Raw genomic sequence first — 20,454 nt, forward strand, 5'->3', positions numbered from 1 at the left:
TAACTATCACTTTTGATCCATTTAATGCATACTTGCTAAATAAAAGTATTAATTTCTTTCAGATTTCTTTTTTAAATATAGGCTATAACTGAACCAAAACGTTTGAACAGTAGTGTAAACCAACAATTTATTTTTGTTATTGCCAATATTACTCTTATATTTTCATTATATAAATAATTTTGACGGCTACGAATAACTTTAGGCATCACAATATAACATTAGAAGGTGCACTGATAATGTTCTGTTGCTTTTTGTGGTGTTTGACAGTCCCAGGTCACTATGAACTGTTATATTATATGGCACAAGCTAATTCTTCAAAGATTCTTCGTGTTCCACCGAACAAAATAACATTGAGGGTGAGTAAATAATGACAGAATTTTTTGGTTAAAACTATCCCTTTAAACTACCACAAACAGGTAAAAACTCGGATTTCAGTCTCACGCTCAAAGCTTTTTAGGTCAGTGCTAATTTGTTGGTTTGTTTGGATCCTCAATTTGTTTTCCCTTGGCTTTCTGTTTTTGATCATTCATTTGTATACAGCTGTCATATGTCCTGAGCCCAAAGGCATCAAGCCTATTGAACTATTGCTGTATATTCCTAATTCGCAGCTGTTTGTTTTGATGAGATAATTATTGCACTATAAAAGGCGAATGAATCTTTTGCACCGCTGAGGGCTTTTTTCATAGTCTAGAATCAGATGACTGACTCTGTGGCCTATTTGTAAATTTCCTTCTTTCTTCAGGCCGACATGGTAATTTATCAGGGGCCCGGGGCCTCAAACTGTTATGAATGATAAAGAAATAAACCATCCCATAGTAGAACGTAGAGGAAACATTTCCTACATTTGTTTTAAATGGGGAAAAAAGCTTTGACCTTAACCTCATTTCGCTTGCACATCAAATGTTTTTTTCCTCATGTTTATGAGTGGACTTTAAATCCTCATGAACTACAATTTATTTGCCATAAATCAGTTTAAAATGCTCTGTCGTAAAGTTACTTTTCATATGCCTGCTTTTGAATGCAGTCAGTGATGTAGGGATGAGACCTCAGTAGTTATGACAAGTTCATTCGAGGTCAAAGATGTTTTTACGAGTTACTCCTTCCAGGAATTTGCTTGGTTAGGCAGTTCACAGACCACCTTAAAACTTAAAACTTAAAAGCTTTCTCATTCATGCTGCAAACACTTCAGCTGCATCCGACATTCCCTTCAAATAAACATCATGATTAAATTGTCAATAGTCCTCCATGGACCTTTAACTAAATCCTATCATAAGGTTGTGCGTGTATACGTGTGTATATAATATTACGTTTCTGGGCCAAGTTCCAGTGCGAGTAGGGCTTTGGCTATATTATGTAACAGCCCAGCGAAACCAGAGCTTTCGCTCAACGGCGACTTCCCAGAAACTGACTGTTTTGCCTACTTATCTATTCATTTAGATGTTCTGCCTCCTCTCTTTTTTTTTATCCTCACTCGTTCTCCACCACTCCTCCTGCTCTAATTCCTTCTGATCTTATTTGTTTGCTTTGTGCAATGGCTCCTGAGATCAGGATTGACAGAGTTTATCCTTATGGTATAGCAGCTGTGTCCAAGCAGCTCTTTTCCATACAATGAAAGTCAATGGTGACCAAAGCAGTCAGACAATAATTTCAGTGAATATTGGCTTAAAATTTTATCTGGTATATGCACATTATTTAATAACACTGTTAAATGTATCTTTAGCAAATCTCAAAATGAGTAACCTTTTTTTCTTGCTTTTATAATGTTGTTATGCCTAAATTCACTTGTAGTATTTAAAATGACTTATTTTAGTTTTGAGTTTTTTCAAGAACCAGCATGTTCTTTTGGGAGTCGGAGTACCCTCATCACACGGTATGTTTTGTGCCATAGATTCAGTATCAATATCAGGATAAAGCATATAGAGAGGAAGATGATGATGGAAGAGGATGTCCTTCGGAAAAAGAGTTGGGGTTTAACCCCGGCATCCTGGCCAAATTTGCCCTTTGTCCATCATGGCCTCCTAATCATCCCCATATATACTGATTGGCTTCATTACTCTCTCTCTCTCCTCTCCACCAATAAGCTGTGTTTCTATCTCTGAGAGAGCTAGTGGTAGTTAGTGTATTGAGTGGTCCTAGCTTGAGGGGTTTCAGGACCCTGTAGCTCACAGCAACAAACGTCAAGACAACATGTTCTTCCCTGAGGACGGGCTGTGGTACTGTGCCAGGACTGAGATGCTGTATGGGTGGGGTTCCCGGAAAAAAATATTTGTCAGGAAAACATTGAAATCTCCCAGTGATTGTTTTCCAAATGATCCTAATAAGGAAGATGGTTGATGAAGAGGGCCATTAGCGTCAAGCTTTGTTTTGAAAATCTCCCTTTGTCTCTGGGAGATATGCCACGTGATTTTAAAACATAAATTCATAAGTGTTCTTTCTTTATCTATTGCATGGCCTTGATCCAGATCTGCTGAGCCCATTGTGTTTGTTGCCATTTTTCTCAAAGTTCACTAAATGGCTTCACTGCTCAGCTGAGACCAATTTTAGTTTGGCCCAAACTATGACTTAGCTTAGTGCCAAAGTCAGAGTCAAAGTCCCAGTTCCTTTCCTTTCCTTTCCTTTCCTTTCCTTTCCTTTCCTTTCCTTTCCTTTCCTTTCCTTTCCTTTCCTTTCCTTTCCTTTCCTTTCCTTTCCTTTCCTTTCCTTTCCTTTCCTTTCCTTTCCTTTCCTTTCCTTTCCTTTCCTTTCCTTTCCCTTCCCTTTGTGCCTACCTTCCTTCTTTCCTTCAAATGGAAATGTTCAGTTATTGAAAACAATATGTAACATTTTAAACTAAAACAATTTAATTGTTCTCTCTCTGACTTTCTTCATTACTTCCCTTGTTCCAAGAAAGTGACAAAGTGAACTGAGAATAAATCCACCCCAGCACAATTCATGTTTGACAAAGTTAATCGTCTGGAAGTGACACCACTCCCTATATAACTTGATGTTTTCAACTCGTGGTTGCCAAGACAGCAACAACATCTGGATGGATTTCTGCTCCAGTCTTGAGTCATGTGACCCCCACGGCACATTTAAATCTTAAACACCATCATTATATCATAGTCATGAAAAATGTAATGACTTCAGAGTCTGTGATATATTTCTGCATCTTTCAGGGGAGATGGCAAGAGCTTCTCTTGATCACACGCAGTGTGCCAATAATTATTTTGTTAGTCTGTATTTCTTTCTGTTTCTCCTTCATGTTAGCTACCTTTGTGGCACTGTTAAATTCTGTTACAAGCAGAAGAAGCTTCAGTGTACCACCTTATAAGCCAATGTTTAGACTCTTTGGAAAGAAAAGTCCCTGTTAAAGAGGAAGGCTGTTAAAGAGTCCCTGTTAAAGAGTTTCTCTGAATAAAATCCCACTGAATAGTGATCCCACACTCTTCCCACACCAGCCCTGCTCCATACAATGTGTGTCAGCAACATTATGAGTGGTATGTTTTGGATGCAAAAATGTTGTGTACTGTATACAAATTCTTACTCCCAAGCTGAAAAGTCCTCGCATTAGAAGAAATGGTTTCACAAGTTCATATAATGAATACAAAAGATTTGGGAAGACATAGTCTGGTTTGGCTCGTTGTGCCTCCACACTGGTACAAAAGGTTCAGTCTGTTTCAGTTCAGGTCAGCTTTAATATGATGATTAAATAAAATAGCAGTGTCTTTGTTCTCTGACATTTCTAAACACACAGTCCCCTAACACTGAGAGACTGACTGCGTACTGTGTGGCTCCTTGTCTTATACACACACACACACACACACATGCTCTGTGAGTGATCTGGCAGTTTCATTTAATCAGTTTTGCTGTGAGGTAAAAGCATGTGACATTTCTTTTGTCAGATCTGTCAGTTGAAATGTCAACCGCTTTTTTAAATTTCACTGATATGATCTACTCCCAGTCAGTGCGATATAGATGAAATAATACAGATGAACTGAGGGGGGCTGCTGCTTATTGGAGATCACCGGAATAAAGCACGTGGGCTTTGTCATGTATCAGTACAAAAGCATTAGCAGATTAATGGTAACTTCTGATAGTGCTTCTGATCGAATGCAACCATGACGTTTATGGTAAACTGGCACATTTTATGGATTGGCATTTTGTAATTTTGTAGGAGTAGTGGAGTAGTTTAACTCATCAAAAATGAGTAACTGATTACCCAATTACTTAAATGAAAATTAATAAATTAAATTAAATCATGAGTATGATACAATACTACTATTAAAAAGTTTCTGGTAATTTTAAAAAAAGAGATTTATACTTTTATTCAGCAAGAATAAATAAAATTGGTCAAGACATTTTTTTTATCACAGTTTCCACAAAAATATTAAGCAGCACAACTGTTTTTAACGTTGATAATAAGAAATGTTTCTTCAGCAGCAAATCAGCATATTAGATAGTAATGATCCTATAAAAATTCAGCTTTGCCATCACAGGAGTAAATTGCTGTTTTTACTGTATTTTTATTATCAAATAAATGAAGCCTTGTTGAGCATAAGATACTTCTTTCAAAAACAATAAGTTGGTGTACGATTACTTTCTGCACATCTTGTTGCTTGCTTTTTCTGACCACAGTTGGACAATTAGGAATCTGTTGTGTCTGCGGCCACATCCCCATATTTTCTGTGTCTAATCAGCTTGGTGTCTTGGACCATTGGCGTTAGTAAGTGTTCCTTGAATGGAACAGCCATTTTAGTTTTGGAAAACTTGTGCAGATGGACCACACAACCCACCTTATTGGTAAAATTACGCAAACTGATAACGTCATCTGCTCATATGGATGCCTGATGGGTCTGGCTTTTCTTCCTGAACTGTAAAATCTGAAGATGTTTGTACATTGACTCTAGGGGCACTTAAAAGAGGGAGTGGAGCTATTTTTTCTGAAGCTCTGCTGTGCCATTTCTTGTCTAGTGGATAAATAAAGACCGTTCCTCTTCGGCAAAGAATAAAATGCTTGTTGCAAAGAAATAGGCCTTAACAAATTCTCTCAGACAAACTGTTTCTGACTGATGGAAAATTGACTTGATGTGTTTGCATGAGTTGTCGATAATAGAACTGTACTCTTACACATAATAACCACTTTTTGGCCTTGTGTGTTCCCAGTTATGTTCAGTATTTAATTTAATGTTATGACTATGTACACCCGATAACCTTTCCATGCAAGGAGACAGGGAAGAGGCACTATCTCTGGAGCATTGTCTACATGGAGACATCAGTATCATATAGCCAGAAGTAAAGAGTCTTGCTCAAGAAGGGTCTAGTGGGCCTAGAAAATGAATTCCACATCAACAGGATGATTTAGACAACTATATATATGTTTATATATAACATTATTTTTATTTTTTTATGGTAATAAAGGTAAATGCTTAAGAGTCTGTGATTGCAGTGATTATTATGTTTCTAGCATATTATATGTTTGGCAACAGTTCTTCTAACCTTAACTGATGGAGTGTGTAGCTTTTCATTTCTTAAACTACCATGTATGAAGACACATCATGGCCATATTTCAGGATGACAATGTCAAGATGAACCAGGCTCAAATTATGAAAGAATGGTTTGGGAGCATGAAGAATAATTTTCACACATGAATTGGCACATCTGAGTCCTATGGAAGCTTGTTTCCGCCACTGAATAAAACATTTTAAAAGATAGTTGCGACTTTTTATCTCACAATTGCGAGTTTACATCTCGCAATTCTGACTTTATTTCTCAGAATTGCGACATATAAAGTCAGAATTGCGTGAAATAAAGTCAGAATTCTGAGATATAAAGTCAGAATTGCGAGATATAAAGTCAGAATTGCGAGATATAAAGTCGCAATTGCGTCTTATAAAGTCAGAATTCTGACTTTTTTTCTCGCAATTGCGACTTTATATCACGCAATTCTGACTTTATATCTCGCAATTCTGACTTTATATCTCAGAATTCTGACTTTATATCACGCAATTCTGACTTTATAACACATAATTGCGAATTTATATCTCGCAATTCTGACATCTTTTCTCAGAATTGTGAGATATAAAGTCCAATTCTAAGGGGAAAAAAAAGACGGACTTTTTTTTTTTTTACCTTAGAGTAGTTTATATCTCACAATTCTGACTTTATAACACGCAATTGCGACTTTATATCATGCAATTCTGACTTTATATCTCCCAATTGCGTGATATAAAGTCAGAATTCTGAGATATAAAGTCAGAATTGCGTGATATAAAGTCGCAATTGCGAGAAAAAAAGTCAGAATTCTGACTTTATAACACGCAATTGTGACTTTATTTCACGCAATTCTGACTTTATATCTCGCAATTCTGAGAAATAAAGTCAGAATTGCGAGATGTAAACTCGCAATTGTGAGATAAAAAGTCGCAATTATCTTTTTTTTTTTTTTTTTTGTGGCGGAAACAAGCTTCCATAGAGTCCAGACATTAAATGTTTTGAAAGTCTTTGGGATGTGCTGGAGTAAACTTTACAGAGTGCTGGACTCTTGCATTGCCAATACAAGATCTTGACCAAAACTGTATGCACCTCTTGATGGAAATAAATGTTGTGATGTTATTGGTCAATTTTTGGTCAAGATCTTGTATTGACAATACAAGAGTCAAGAACTCTGGAAAGTAAAGCTGACGCATTACAGTACTGGGAATTTAGGGGAGAAATGGGCTTAATCTTAAAGATCTTAAAATAGGCTTGATTTAAAAAAAAAAAAAAAAAAAAAGAAGAGCAAAATATAGTTTCTTTTGATTTGTGGTGACATGCGACCTTGATATGTTTTTCATGAGATTAACTGATTAAAATGTTGTCCATATAACTGTTACGCAATTCTCAGAAACAATTTGGAGTAAGACCGCAAACCATCTTATGTTCTCTTAAACACAGGTTTGGCCGCATACCATCTAAGCCTTGTACTGATATAGAGATAAAATACCTGAAACACAAAGCTGAAAGCTGAATGCTTTTCAGATTACTGCACAAAGCAGGCCTAACTCCTTACACCATTACATTTAATTGGTCTTCAGCTGTTCTTGGACATTATGACCACATTTCTGTGTGCTCTGCAACTGTGTTGTGTTTGTTTTAATTGCTTGTAAAATATATATTAACTGCTAATGAATTGAATAAGAATAAAAAATAATAAGCAGTTTTAGCTGCAGTTTTGGCTCACAATAATTAATATTTACCCCCCCCCGATAAACACACAGGGAACTGATTGTAGCTGAAGGACAAGGGAGGGCATGTTTTGACTTATTTCTGGACAAAAAAGTTTTTTGTTTTGTTTCACTTTTAATCACATCCTCAGAGATATGGATTTCCAAGCATTTTCAAAGCATTTAGTGTTGTGAAGCAACTTGATTCATTGTTATGTCTTTTTGATACAGACTTTTTCCACATTCCATAGAAGTTCCCATTTCCTTAATCTAAAATCCCTGAAATTTTGTGTGTTCAGTATGAATGATGTAGTACAAGGCAGTAAGTACTACAGTAAGACATTCAGAGATACCCCACCTCACCTCTGTGGAGCTCATGGCCGATGCATTGTGGTCTCTGTTCTATGTTCATCAATGTGATAATGATCATAGGAAATGGTAGCTGGATCCTCCGAGGTCATGTGTTTCACAGGTGTGATGAGTACATAAGTGATGAGTAAGAACATTTAGGACTGTACATGACAAGTCACCCTTTTCCCATTCAATAAGGCAAAAAAAAAAAAAATCATGATATGTAGTCAGACGTGGTTGAAATAGAAAGACATCCATCCTTCTTGGTTTTCCTTCTAGACTGGAAAAGATTCATAATCACTTGTTCTGTGTTCATGTTCTGTTTTTTTCCCCAATTAGTTGTGTGGGGCATAGACATAATTATTTATTATCTATATATGCATTTTTGGTTGCATATATAATTAATTAATTACAACATTATTACAAACTTTTATTTAGTGTTCTTTATTATTTTATTATTTTAAATGTTTCTGTCTGTCAGTCAGTCAGTCATGATGGCTACCACCATGAAGGTGCAGCTTTATTTTAACCAAGCTGTAAGCTCTCTAATAAGTGAATGACCTGGTTAATATTAATGAGCCATTTTCGTGACATCAAAATCAGCATGTCTCTGCCCTCCTTTAAAACACACCGAGACCCATGTTGAAAGGAGTGAGCTTTAAATCTCTATCATTGATCGCAAACAGGAACAGTCTGATGTTTTTTCCACATCCCTCTTTGTCCAAAATTCATAATTTACTATTCTCTTTCTTTCTCTGCGTAGCTATGTGCCAATGCAGTGATTCTCCTGTGCACCAACATCATTGGCATCTGCACACACTACCCAGCTGAGGTGTCTCAGAGACAGGCCTTCAAGGAGACCAGAGGATACATCCAAGCCAGAATACACCTTCAGAGAGAGAACCAGCAGCAGGTTGGCAAGCACTCGAGTACACAAACACACCTACCCGGCCACACTTGTTAACCTCATGAATGTGCATGAAGCATGCTGATAGCATGCTGTGCTTTAGGTCTTAGCACAGTAAATCCTAGTGAGAAAAGTAAAGCACAGCAGATTCAACCACACACATAGACAGACGTCTCTATATCTGATCAATAATAGAAAAAAAAATTTTTCAAGAAAAAACACACTTTTCAAAAGGGAATTTAGGGGGAAAAGTATGTTTTTTTTGTTTTGTTTTTTTGCTGTTGTCAATTCCGATATATATATTTATATGTATATGTGTACTTATACACATGCTCACTGGTGTCATCTCAAACCTGATCCAGGAGCGCCTGCTTCTCTCCGTGTTGCCAAGGCACGTTGCCATGGAGATGAAGGCAGACATCAACGCCAAGAAAGAGGATATGATGTTCCACAAGATCTACATCCAGAAACACGACAACGTCAGGTACACAAATGCCAAGACCAGTGCATGGTAATGATGCCAATGCTGTCCTCACACCTCCCGAATGTGAACCGACACTGTTATAACAATCAGCACCCACGTGATTAAAGCAGGTGACAAGCCTGGATAAAACACAGACACATTAGACACTGATACCGCTTAAGGTTATCTTTCCAAAGGCTGAAGCTATGTTGAATGCTTAAACGCAGATTAGCGAACTCGCAGTCCTTGAGACATGACTTTCCTTCTTTTTTTTTTTTTTTTCCCCCTTTTTCTCTGAGGGTCAAGTTGGGATACAGCAATTTGTTATGATATACCAGAAGTTACACAATCAATTAACATAAAGCTGCGTGAAATGACAGCAAGCCACTTTAGTAAAGCTGTTACATATCTGGAGCGTGTGGAATTCAGGGCTTGATGAACATGTTGTCCTGCATAATCCAAGCCAGCTTGAAGCATCTGTGCTAGGAAAACTTGGATGTGTGAAAATGCTAAATGTCACGGGCCGTGTAGGAATCCTGCTTTCCAAATGTTGTGAATTTTATCAGCCATTTATGAAGGCAACAGTGCCATCTATTGCCGCACGATAGCGTTGTCCATACAGTGTGTCCATTCTGTCATGTCTTAAATTGTAGTTGATGACCGACTATCCTTCTCATGGCTATGAGGGCTTTAAGGACACCAGCCAAGTCCTGCTTTTCTAATTGAAGGATAGACTGAAGTATTGAGAGTGGCCAACCTCCATTCAGAAAGTGAACTGAATCGATGTTTTTTCTCGCTTAGCCCATCAAACCAACTTCAGTGACCCAGACAAGGCGCTCTGTGATTATTGATCTCAATTTCTCTGTCTATCTTTGTCTTCTGTCTGTCCTCTCAACAGTATCCTGTTTGCGGACATTGAGGGCTTCACCAGTTTGGCGTCTCAGTGCACGGCCCAGGAGCTGGTGATGACCCTTAATGAGCTTTTTGCTCGCTTTGATAAATTGGCTTGGGTAAGTAGATAACATTAATTCATTTTTAGTGTTACTGTTCTTGCAAGCAATTTAGATTTTTTGCCTGGTGCTTAATAAAACTCCCCAGACCTTTTTTGGTCTAATTTTCCAATTAAAAGATCTAAAAATACTTTAGATAAGATACATTTACCTGAAGCATCTCTCCATAAAATAATGATACTTTCAGAGAATGTTTCTTTAATATGAGTTTATTTTGTTTTTCTGCTCTGGCAGTGTTTCTTTAGATTTTCTTTAGAAGTTAAAAATCGGTTAAAGACAAAATATATCTGTGTTAAAGATACATTATCTTAAAACAAGTCATAGTATCATATGTAGTGTTCTTGTTTTAAGTATTTTATAATATTTTTACTGGTTAAAATGTCAAAAAGACTAAATAAACTCATTGAGAAATAATTTTTTTGCAGCTTAACAACTATGGATGTGCCAATTTTACCTTTGTGGCCAATTATTTTCATTTTATGGTCGAAATACTATTTGTGCAATTTTGTCTAAATAAAACGTATAATATTTATTTATACTATTTTGTCTCCGTACATTAAAAATAACTAAAGGCTAAAATCAATGGTTTTTAAATGCTAGTAGTATACTTAGGCATTGCAACATGTAATGTACAGTATGAAAAATGGATATTCATTTGGAGATTTTACTAAATTGAATTATTAAATTATTACTGATTTTAAAGAATAACTTTAAGAGAGTGTTAGATGACAGCAAAGCTAATCTAAATGTAAAAATAGATGAAAATTAGAATGCACAATTAAATATGTAATATCAACTGATGCAAATAGTTTTTTTATTTTTATTAGCCGATATGCTACTAAAAACTCTGGGAGCCACCCACAAGGATGCGAACATCATAGCATCCTATTAGTGAGGATTTCTACTATAATAACGGCATAAATCTTCTGTGTTATGTCTGAATTCTTAGGAAAACCACTGTCTGCGGATCAAGATCTTGGGAGATTGTTATTACTGTGTGTCTGGACTTCCGGAGCCGAGGGCAGATCATGCACACTGCTGTGTGGAGATGGGAGTGGACATGATTGAGGCCATATCGTAAGTTTGTCTTAACATCATTTTCTCTATCGATCTCTCTTCCTCAACAACACGTTTTTCGATGAATAAACATGTATGTCGCTACATGTGCAGATTGGTGCGAGAGGTCACAGGAGTGAACGTGAACATGCGCGTGGGCATACATAGCGGCCGCGTGCACTGTGGGGTGCTTGGTCTGCGCAAATGGCAGTTTGATGTCTGGTCCAATGATGTCACACTGGCCAACCAGATGGAGGCGGGAGGCCAAGCAGGGTAAAAGTGAACACCACCCTAAAAAATGTGATCATTTGATCCGTATTAATAAGTTTCATATTTAAAGTAGATTTGTGTTAGATTTGTGTTAAGCAGTTACCGCACTAAAATTCTTACATTGTGAATTTTTTCAGTCGGATCCACATCACCAAAGCCACACTGCAGTATTTAAATGGTGACTATGAAGTGGAACCAGGTTATGGAGGGGAGAGAAATGCATACTTGAATAAAAACAACATTGAGACATTTTTGGTGTTGGGCTGCAGTCAGAAACGGGTCAGTAACATGCAGACACATGGACATTATTTTGACTGTGATAGTGGCCGTTTTTTTTTCGACCGCGGTGGTAATGGACCGACTGCCGGCAGTGGTTCAGTGGTTGGGATGTGTGTATCACATATACAGTATAAAACCTAGACCTAAATACATTTTAAAATCTAAAAATAAATAGGCTCAAACATCCGTTTCGTAACAAACGTGCGTGTTTATTTTATCACTTCCATCAGTGAAACATTTAAATAAATATCAGTTAATCATGGTAACCTAAATAATATAAGAAAGTTAAATAATAAATGAAAAAACATACGTTTTATATTTCCCCAAAAATGTAAATGCGTCGTCATATATACCGCTCTGCACTTACCGGAGAGGGCTATGGGACACGTGCTGGACAGAGACAATCTCTAACTGTCTAAAATCTTCATGTCTTCTCCCGATGTTCCAAAGCAAACAACACTTGTTGTAAAAGGTCTGAAGTGCAAATTTGATCTTCTGCAGGTGCAAGGCATTTAGGGTAAATTTGATGTCGAGAAAGCCAAACTAAATTTCTGCATTTTACTTTACCACAGTAAAGGAATGCGAATATAGTAATTAAAAGTGACCGATAGGAAGAAATGTTTACAAACCCTGCGAAAATGGGTGAGATGTGAGTGAAGATTTGGGAAAAAGATTCCATGTCTAATGGAATAACTCATGTAATATTGTTCTATTCGTGGAAAATCGGCTGACCGGATCGCAAAACGGATTACAAATGGGCTTTATATACCCCTCTCATTCGGCACATTTCCATGGTTGCGATGTAATATTTAATTGCTAACCTATTATTTCTTTTGTAAACAAAGTTTTGTGCTTCACTTGTGTCGTTATATTCACATAAAACAGCATTTACATACATAAAAATGGGTTTCCGCCATTGTTACTCGGGCGCCGCAATGGGGCGGTTGTAAAGTTGACCCTATTATTTACAAACAAACTCATTGCAAAAAGTAATTGCTAACCCCTGGTCCCTGCAAATTCTTGAACAGGGGATCTCGATTGCATCATATTTGGTGGTGGGGGGGCTGTGTTTTGTTATGCCCTGATACAACTGACTGAATTTCCCTTTGGGGATCAATCAAATTCCTATTTAAATTGGGTTTGCTGTAGTACTATTTAATTTCCTGTGTGTATGCCTTTGTGCCAAATTTCCCTTGCAGAAAGAGGAAAAAGCCTTGATGGCTAAGATGCAGCGTGCTAGAGCCAACTCTTCAGAGGGTCTGATGCCGCGGTGGGTTCCTGACAGATCTTTCTCCAGGACTAAAGATTCCAAAGTTTTCAGACAGATGGTGAGCTCTGCTCCATCCACTCTCACTCCGCCTCTGACAGCTCACGCTGACTGATCTCCCATGCACTTCTTTATGAGTGTAGCAACAAGTCATAATTGAAGCCATTTTCTCCGGAGCTTGGCACTGCCTATGTGCGAATTGATTTTTCCCTTTTCCAGGCGATGACTTTTCTGGTTTCCATCAGTGTCACAAAGAAAAAACCAGGGACAGTAATAGCATGACAAATAAATATTGTGTCAGACCGTATTAATTAGTGAGGGAAAAAAATGTAATCTAATGCACAATATGGACAAATTATTTTTTCATATAATTTACATTACATTTACATTACTACACAAAGAATTTAATTCGTTTTCCAATAGTGTAATATATAAAAAAAATGTGCTTTTTAGAATATTTTAAATCAGTCTTTCATGTAAAAATATATCTAAACATTCATAAAAATAAGTCACTTGAAGCGAAGTTGTATCTTGTATTAGTAAGATTTATGTAAAAAAAAATAAAAAAAATAAAACTCTTTTATTGGTGGCTAATGATTGTTTATATTATAATATATTTAAAAATATGCCATAAACTAAAATACAATATCTTAGTTTTGCTTATCAAGTAAGTGTTCATGAGGTATAATTTAAAGAAAAAAAAACAAAACAGTAAAAATATCTAAACATCCTTAAAACACATTTACTTAAGGCAAAATTGTTATACATCATGTATGAAATTGTTTATTTGTTTGTATATAATGTAGAATGACATTCAAAATATAGCCTACTATAAACTAAAATACAAAAACAAAGGTGTATCTTGAATTGATGAGGTTCCATGTAAACAAAAAATTATAATAACTTAAATTAAAATGATTTTAAATTATATTCCTTAAAATAAAATGTATACAACACATACTGTAAATTAAACGCACCATATGTTAATATATTCAGATTATACTATAAACTAAAAAAATACAGTATATTATCTTAGATTTGCTTCTCAAGTCAATTTTGGTCTCGTTTTAAGAGTGTTTCGATATTTTTCCTGGAAAACAAGAACCTGATTTGTTCCCCCTTTTTGCTGTCAAGTTCTCAGTCTCTGACTCTGAATGTAATTCGAAGTCTCTGAGTGTTAATTAAAGTGGCAGTGGCTCTGTGGGGTTGGCTTCAGAGCTGTCTGAGATGAAACTCACAATGTGTTTTTCTACTTCCACTGTGTTTTTACTGCCCACTGTAACTAATCTACCTGTCTGTTTTCAGGGCATAGATGAAGCCTCCAGCAAAGATAAGTGAGTTCTGGTTTTATTAGGACACAAATCCATTCTCTCTGGCTCTGCGGGGGCTTATGGGTTAGATTTCACAGGCTGTTTTCACAATCTGTGAGTCGCTCAAGGATAGAACCAACATGAAATAAATATTCTAGGCCAGGTTTCACTTCAGGAAAGCAAATTTTACGACCACTAATAAAAAAAACCTACATTTTATGCCATCCCCTTATGGATGTTATACAGTACCTTAATGCTTTACATTTCATGTAATTTTTTCGCTGTCATCTGTATGTTCTTTTTCCCAGCCGCTGTGCCCAAGAGGCTCTAAATCCAGAGGACGAGGTCGATGAGTTTTTAGGTCGTGCCATTGATGCTCGCAGCATCAACCAGCTGCGGAAAGACCACGTCAAGAAGTTCCTGCTCACATTCCAAACACCTTTTTTGGAGAAAAAGGTCAATAGACAGCCTGTAAAACATATATTTAACACTGTCCAGCACTAAAACAACATTTACAACCTCAGAGTACTGAACAAAATTACATCTTACAGTAACACCTTTTCTGTGCTTTTAGTATTCAAAAAAGGTGGATGATCGTTTTGGTGGTTATGTGGCATGTACTCTCCTTGTCTTCTGCTTCATTGCTTCTATACAAATCATCATATTTCCACAGTGAGTGGTGTTGAATTATTAATATTAATTATAATAAGGAATTTGAATTAATGTTGAGATCTTTATTTGCTGTATGTTTGAATGATGTTGTGGATTTTGTCTTGCAGTACACCGTTAATGCTGGGCATGTTCATCAGCATCTTTATTATTCTCGCCCATGTTCTCTTTATATGTGCCATTTATTCCTGCGCTAAGGTCAGTCACTGTCAGTGCAATTTCGATTCAAACGAATGTGCAATTAATGACTCTTTTGAAAAGGAAGGTGCTTTCTGATTTATTCAAAGCCTTTTCCCATCTTTGTCTCTTTTGTTACTGTGTCTTATTTCAGCTTTTCCCAGTTAGCTTGCAGACAGTGTCAAAGAGGATCGTTCAGTCCCGCATCAACAGCACGCTCGTTGGAGTCTTTACGATTCTGCTTCTCTTCATTTCTGCCTTTGTTAATATGGTAGGATTCTCATCAGTTTGTTGCTGTCTGAAAAAATGTTTGTTCGGTTTTTCTGTTTATCAGTATAATTCAACACTCATAATACCAATAACATAATACCAGCATTCATTCAATAAGATTTTTAAACTCTGGAATGAATTTAATTTAACTTTGATTAATTTTTGAATATTTAGTTATGCAATTATTATTATTATTATTATTATTATTAGTAGTAGTAGTAGTAGTAGAAGAATTAGTAAAAGTAGTAGGGGTAGTAATAGAAGTAAAAGGAGTAGTAGTAGTATAAGTAGTGGAGGTAGTAGTAGAGGTACTAGTAGTAGAAGTAGTTGAGGTAGTAGTAGTAGCACTAGAAGTAGTAGAGGTAGTAGTAGAAGTAGAAGTAGTAGTAGTAGAGGTACTACTAGTAGTAGTAGAGATAGTTGTTGTAGTAGTAGTAGCAGCAGCAGCAGTAGTATAAGTAGTAGAGGTAGTAGTAATAGAATTAGTTGTAGAAGTAGTAGAGGTTGTAGTAGTAGAGATAGTTGTAGTACATTTATTTCAATTACTTCAGTTCTCAGTAGGAGATGACAGCATTTTTCCAGTCATAACCTGGACAAATATTTATGGATTATTTATTAATTATATATTAAATATTTAGGATTATTAAATATTGTTAAAATGAATTATATGCTGAATTAACACACATTGCAGCCTGATTACCGACTGGAAAAAACTTAAAGTTTAATTATTTTTTTTTTAGCTTTTCAGTTATGCTTTGTACTTCAAATTTTTCATATCTTTTCAGTTTACCTGTGACCTGGAGGATCTGCTGGAATGTATGGCTGGACAGCTGAATATTTCTGATTCAGTCACGCTGTGTTTGCTGTATAATCTGACTGGGCCAGCAGGGGACCCTTTCTTCCTGTGTCCCGAACAGCCTTCAGCATGTCCTTTACCCGAGGTCAGTGTGTACATATATGACGTCTCCCTACTGTGTTCAGATACTCTCTCGCTCACAATTTCTACAACTTGATTTGCCCTTGTTGTCATGGTAACAGAATGATGGTCTTGACTGGTTGTGTTCCTGTGCTCCCAGTATTTCACATACAGTGTGCTGCTGACTCTGCTGTGCTGCTCTGTGTACCTGCACATCAGCAGTATAGGCAAGCTGGTCCTCATGCTCTTCATCCAGGTCTGCTTTCTGCTGCTAGTGGAGTGGCCCCTAGCCAGTCTCCTGGACAACGCCGACCTGCTGGTCACCGCCAATGCACTGTGAGTGCTGTTCCCACCACTGATATTCTCTACTAACATATAGAGTAGATGTGTCGGCATGTAAGTCAGTAACATTAACTCAATACTAACATCACTCACACACACACACATGCACTTAATGCGAATTACCCATATAGTAGCATTATTTTGGGTGTTTATGCTCATTTATCATTAGTAGGGGTATATGTTGAGTGGGTCATGTTGGTCACTAATGGAATTTGTCTGTCTTACGCAGGTATTCTTTCAATGAAACAAATTATTGGTGAGTTAATGTCATGCTTTATTTTTCCAAGATTATAAGAGAGTTCAAAGACAGAAGGAGCTTTAGAATACGAGTTATTAGATTCCAATGTTTGCATGTAGTGTGTATTTGTCTCAATTCAGTCAGTATGTTTTAAAGCTATTAAATTGGGCTTTCCTGAAGCTCAAACAGTAGAGCATGGTGCTAGCAGTGCCAACATTATGGGTTTGATTCCCAGAGAAAGCAAGAACTGCTAAAATGTAAATGTATACCCTAAATTTAGTGATAACTATTCACACCGATAACTATTACTTTACATTTAACGATAACTATATTGTGTCCACATCAGTGGACAAGAATGTTCTGTTTATTACTGGCGTGCGCCAAGTACACCTGGCTGCAGCCTGCAGATCGGGGCGGGGCTGCACCTGGCCAGCCCCGCCCATAACGCTTCTCATTGGTTAGGGGCAAAGTGATGACGTCGATCGAGGCGGGGCCGCACCTGGTTCTCATTGGTTAGTGGCACAGTAATGACGTCGACGCCACGGTAAACAGGAAATGCGGTTGAAAACTCATGCCATATCGCGCTGACAGCGCAGGCGTTGTATTTGCGTTAAGTGGTGACATCACGCGTCTTAAAAACGCTTGCGCAAATTTGACATAATACTTTAATAAAATGATAAAGTATTAAAACAATTCTAAAGTAATAATGAAAGCAGCAAAAAGTAGTTGAGCATATATCCACAGTTTTAACTATGTCTGATCTAAGGTAAACATAAGGAATTACAGAGTTTTTTTTTTACAATCTGTTGCACTTCACTGTGTACATTACAAAATTACTGTAAACATTAATGGCACCTTATATTTTTTTATTTATTTTAATCATTCCTCTGTAATAGTTCTTGTTTATTTTTGTGCATTAGGTTATTATAAAACATTTATGCCAATAAAGTAGTTTTAAGTTAAACTAACTAAATATAGTACATTGTCAATCTCTGTCTGTATCCCATATTATGCATGCCAACTCAAAAAAACCAAACTCAAACCAGTGATAACTTTTATTTCAAAACAAAAATAATTGTGTAAAAGAGATATGCACACATACAGATAATCACATACATCAACCGTACACACACACGCGTACGTACACACACACACACACACACACACACACACACACACACACTTGTACGTACGTACACACATGCACGCATGTACCTACACACACACACGCACGCGTGTACCTACACACGCGCATACGTATACACAGACAGACGTGTACGTACACACACACACACGCGTACGTACGTACATACACACAGACGCGTACGTACACACACACGCGTACGCACACACGTATGTGCGTACACACACATGCGCACGTACACACACACACACGTACACACACACACGTACGTACACTCACACATGTACGTACACTCACACACACGTACGTACACACACACGTACGTACACACACACGTACGTACACTCACACACATACGTACACACACACACACACGTACGTACACTCACACACGTACGTACACTCACACGTACGCACTCACACACACTCACACACGTACGTACACACACACACTCACGCACACTCACACACACATACGTACACTCACACACGTACGCACACTCACACACGTACGCACACTCACACACGTACGCACACTCACACACACATACGCACACTCACACACGTACGTACACGTACGCACGCTCACACACGTACACTCACACACATACGTACACTCACACACGTACGTACACTCACACACGTACGTACACTCACACACGTACGCACACTCACACACGTACGCACACTCACACACGTACGCACACTCACACACGTACGTACACTCACACACACTCACACACGTACGTACACTCACACACACTCACACACAATCTACTCAGCCTGAAAAAAAAAAACAGTCAACCGAGCAATAGCCCTCAGCCTCCTTCTCAGAATAAAGTCCCCGCAGGCCATCACCCACAGACCCAGGTGGGCAGTGCTTGTATACTTCAGTGCAGTGCAAGCACAGGGTCAGCGAGTAGGGCACCCGGAACTCTTGCCTATATTTTCTGGAAAATGCACTCCACTTCACAACACCTAATTTAGATAAAATACAGAACAAACAATATGGAATCATTTTAAAGAGAGGCATTAACATAGTACAGAGTCATACAAGAAATTTATTTGTTATATATTTTAAACATATTATAGGAAAATTTTAGACAAGATATGCTTGAGTGTTATTGGCTTTGTCTGTAAAATACCTAAGAGACTTACTTGGTTTATGAACAACAAACTAGTTAAAAAAGTTTGTCAACACAAACTTTAATTTGGCTTGAGAAAGCCTATCATAAAGTTTGAAATAGTTTTAAAGCTTGAAGGTTTTCATAGCCTTATATTTATATATATATTTATATATATTAATAACAATAATATCAAAATACATTTAAGTGATTTAATCAATGTATTCATAGAAAAAAAATATCCTACAATATATCTTTGTATATTACTATTAACTCTTAAATCCTATATTTCTTCTCCTGGTTTAGTTTTGCCACTGTATTAACCTATGGTTTAACACTATATCCTAATCCCACCAAAACCACAGACACCACGCAAACGCGCGCGCGCACACACACCACACACACACACACACACACACACACACACACACACATTACGCACACATACACACACACAGACCTACGCTGTCCTAGTTATTTGAGTGATATGATGAGTAAAGTTAGCACTACACGATCTCATTTTTACACCAATTAACATCACACTAAACGCCACTTCAGAATTAAAAATTGTAAAATAAAATAGTAGCTTGCCTGTAATGTACTCACCATGCAGCGATGAACATCGGAAATGAAAACATGTTAGAATCACGTCATGACTTTACGCCACTAACCAATGAGAAGAGATGTTGGCGGGAAGAGACGTGCAGCCCCGCCTCGATCGACGTCATCACTTGCCACTAACCAATGAGAAGCATTGTGGGCGGGGCTGCACGTGCAGCCCCGCCCAAATCTGCAGGCTGCAGCCAGGTGCTTCTCGCGCGCGCTGCAGTTTTATCATCTGCCACTTTAAATGCTTAAGCTCTTTAAAGCAGCGTGGATTCTGATTGGCTGTCAAAGTTTTCATCATTCATCAACTGGAAAAAAAACATTCTGAAAGTGATTCCAACGATATCGTTTATCTGTGCCGTTAGCGTTATAGTTGTGGTGTGAACTCTGCTATTCTTTTTGTATTTAGAATAATTTTATAACTATATCTTTATGGTTATTGTTTTGGTGTGAACCGGCCTTAAGGCGCATTAAAGCATAATTGTAAAGACTTGAATATGTGAATTATGAGATGTACAGTATAGATTACAACAGTATGAACAGTAATCTTTAATTAAATAAACATGACCTAATACTCTTGTCATGTTCTTTGCTCAGTCTCTGGCAAAGTCTAATCTATTTGTGTTGTTCTTTTCCCACATAGCCAGGAAACGATGACTAAAGTGTCTCTGAGGGTGTCGATTCCAGTCGTCCTCACTGTGTTTGTGCTGGCTCTCTATCTGCACGCACAGCAGGTCGAGTCCACCGCACGCCTTGATTTCCTGTGGAAGCTACAGGTGTGTCCCTTGTAGTCTGTCTCTGAATTGATCACTTAGCGCAAAATACATTTCCAGTAGTTGGATCCCAGCATGATCGGTGACTTATCTGCTGTTAT

The 20,454-nt window shown here is 37.4% G+C and overlaps 1 protein-coding gene across 2 annotated transcripts in view; it reads left to right on the forward strand.

Annotated features, from left to right (window-relative positions):
• adcy6b (adenylate cyclase 6b) overlaps positions 1-20,454 on the forward strand; it is a 36,120-nt gene that overhangs the window by 12,422 nt on the left and 3,244 nt on the right. For both annotated transcript variants that reach the window (XM_084429270.1, XM_084429271.1), the window contains exons 4-19: positions 8,296-8,445; positions 8,802-8,923; positions 9,801-9,912; positions 10,862-10,989; positions 11,083-11,241; positions 11,376-11,517; positions 12,717-12,845; positions 14,090-14,118; positions 14,403-14,550; positions 14,669-14,766; positions 14,874-14,961; positions 15,095-15,211; positions 15,996-16,151; positions 16,287-16,462; positions 16,698-16,724; positions 20,224-20,356. In XM_084429270.1, coding sequence (XP_084285396.1) covers positions 8,296-8,445; positions 8,802-8,923; positions 9,801-9,912; positions 10,862-10,989; positions 11,083-11,241; positions 11,376-11,517; positions 12,717-12,845; positions 14,090-14,118; positions 14,403-14,550; positions 14,669-14,766; positions 14,874-14,961; positions 15,095-15,211; positions 15,996-16,151; positions 16,287-16,462; positions 16,698-16,724; positions 20,224-20,356 — 1,914 coding nt within the window. The remainder of the gene's footprint in view (positions 1-8,295; positions 8,446-8,801; positions 8,924-9,800; positions 9,913-10,861; positions 10,990-11,082; positions 11,242-11,375; positions 11,518-12,716; positions 12,846-14,089; positions 14,119-14,402; positions 14,551-14,668; positions 14,767-14,873; positions 14,962-15,094; positions 15,212-15,995; positions 16,152-16,286; positions 16,463-16,697; positions 16,725-20,223; positions 20,357-20,454) is intronic.

The sequence above is a fragment of the Rutilus rutilus genome (genome assembly GCF_951802725.1).
Source record: "Rutilus rutilus genome assembly, chromosome: 13".
Taxonomy (NCBI): Eukaryota; Metazoa; Chordata; class Actinopteri; order Cypriniformes; family Leuciscidae; genus Rutilus; species Rutilus rutilus.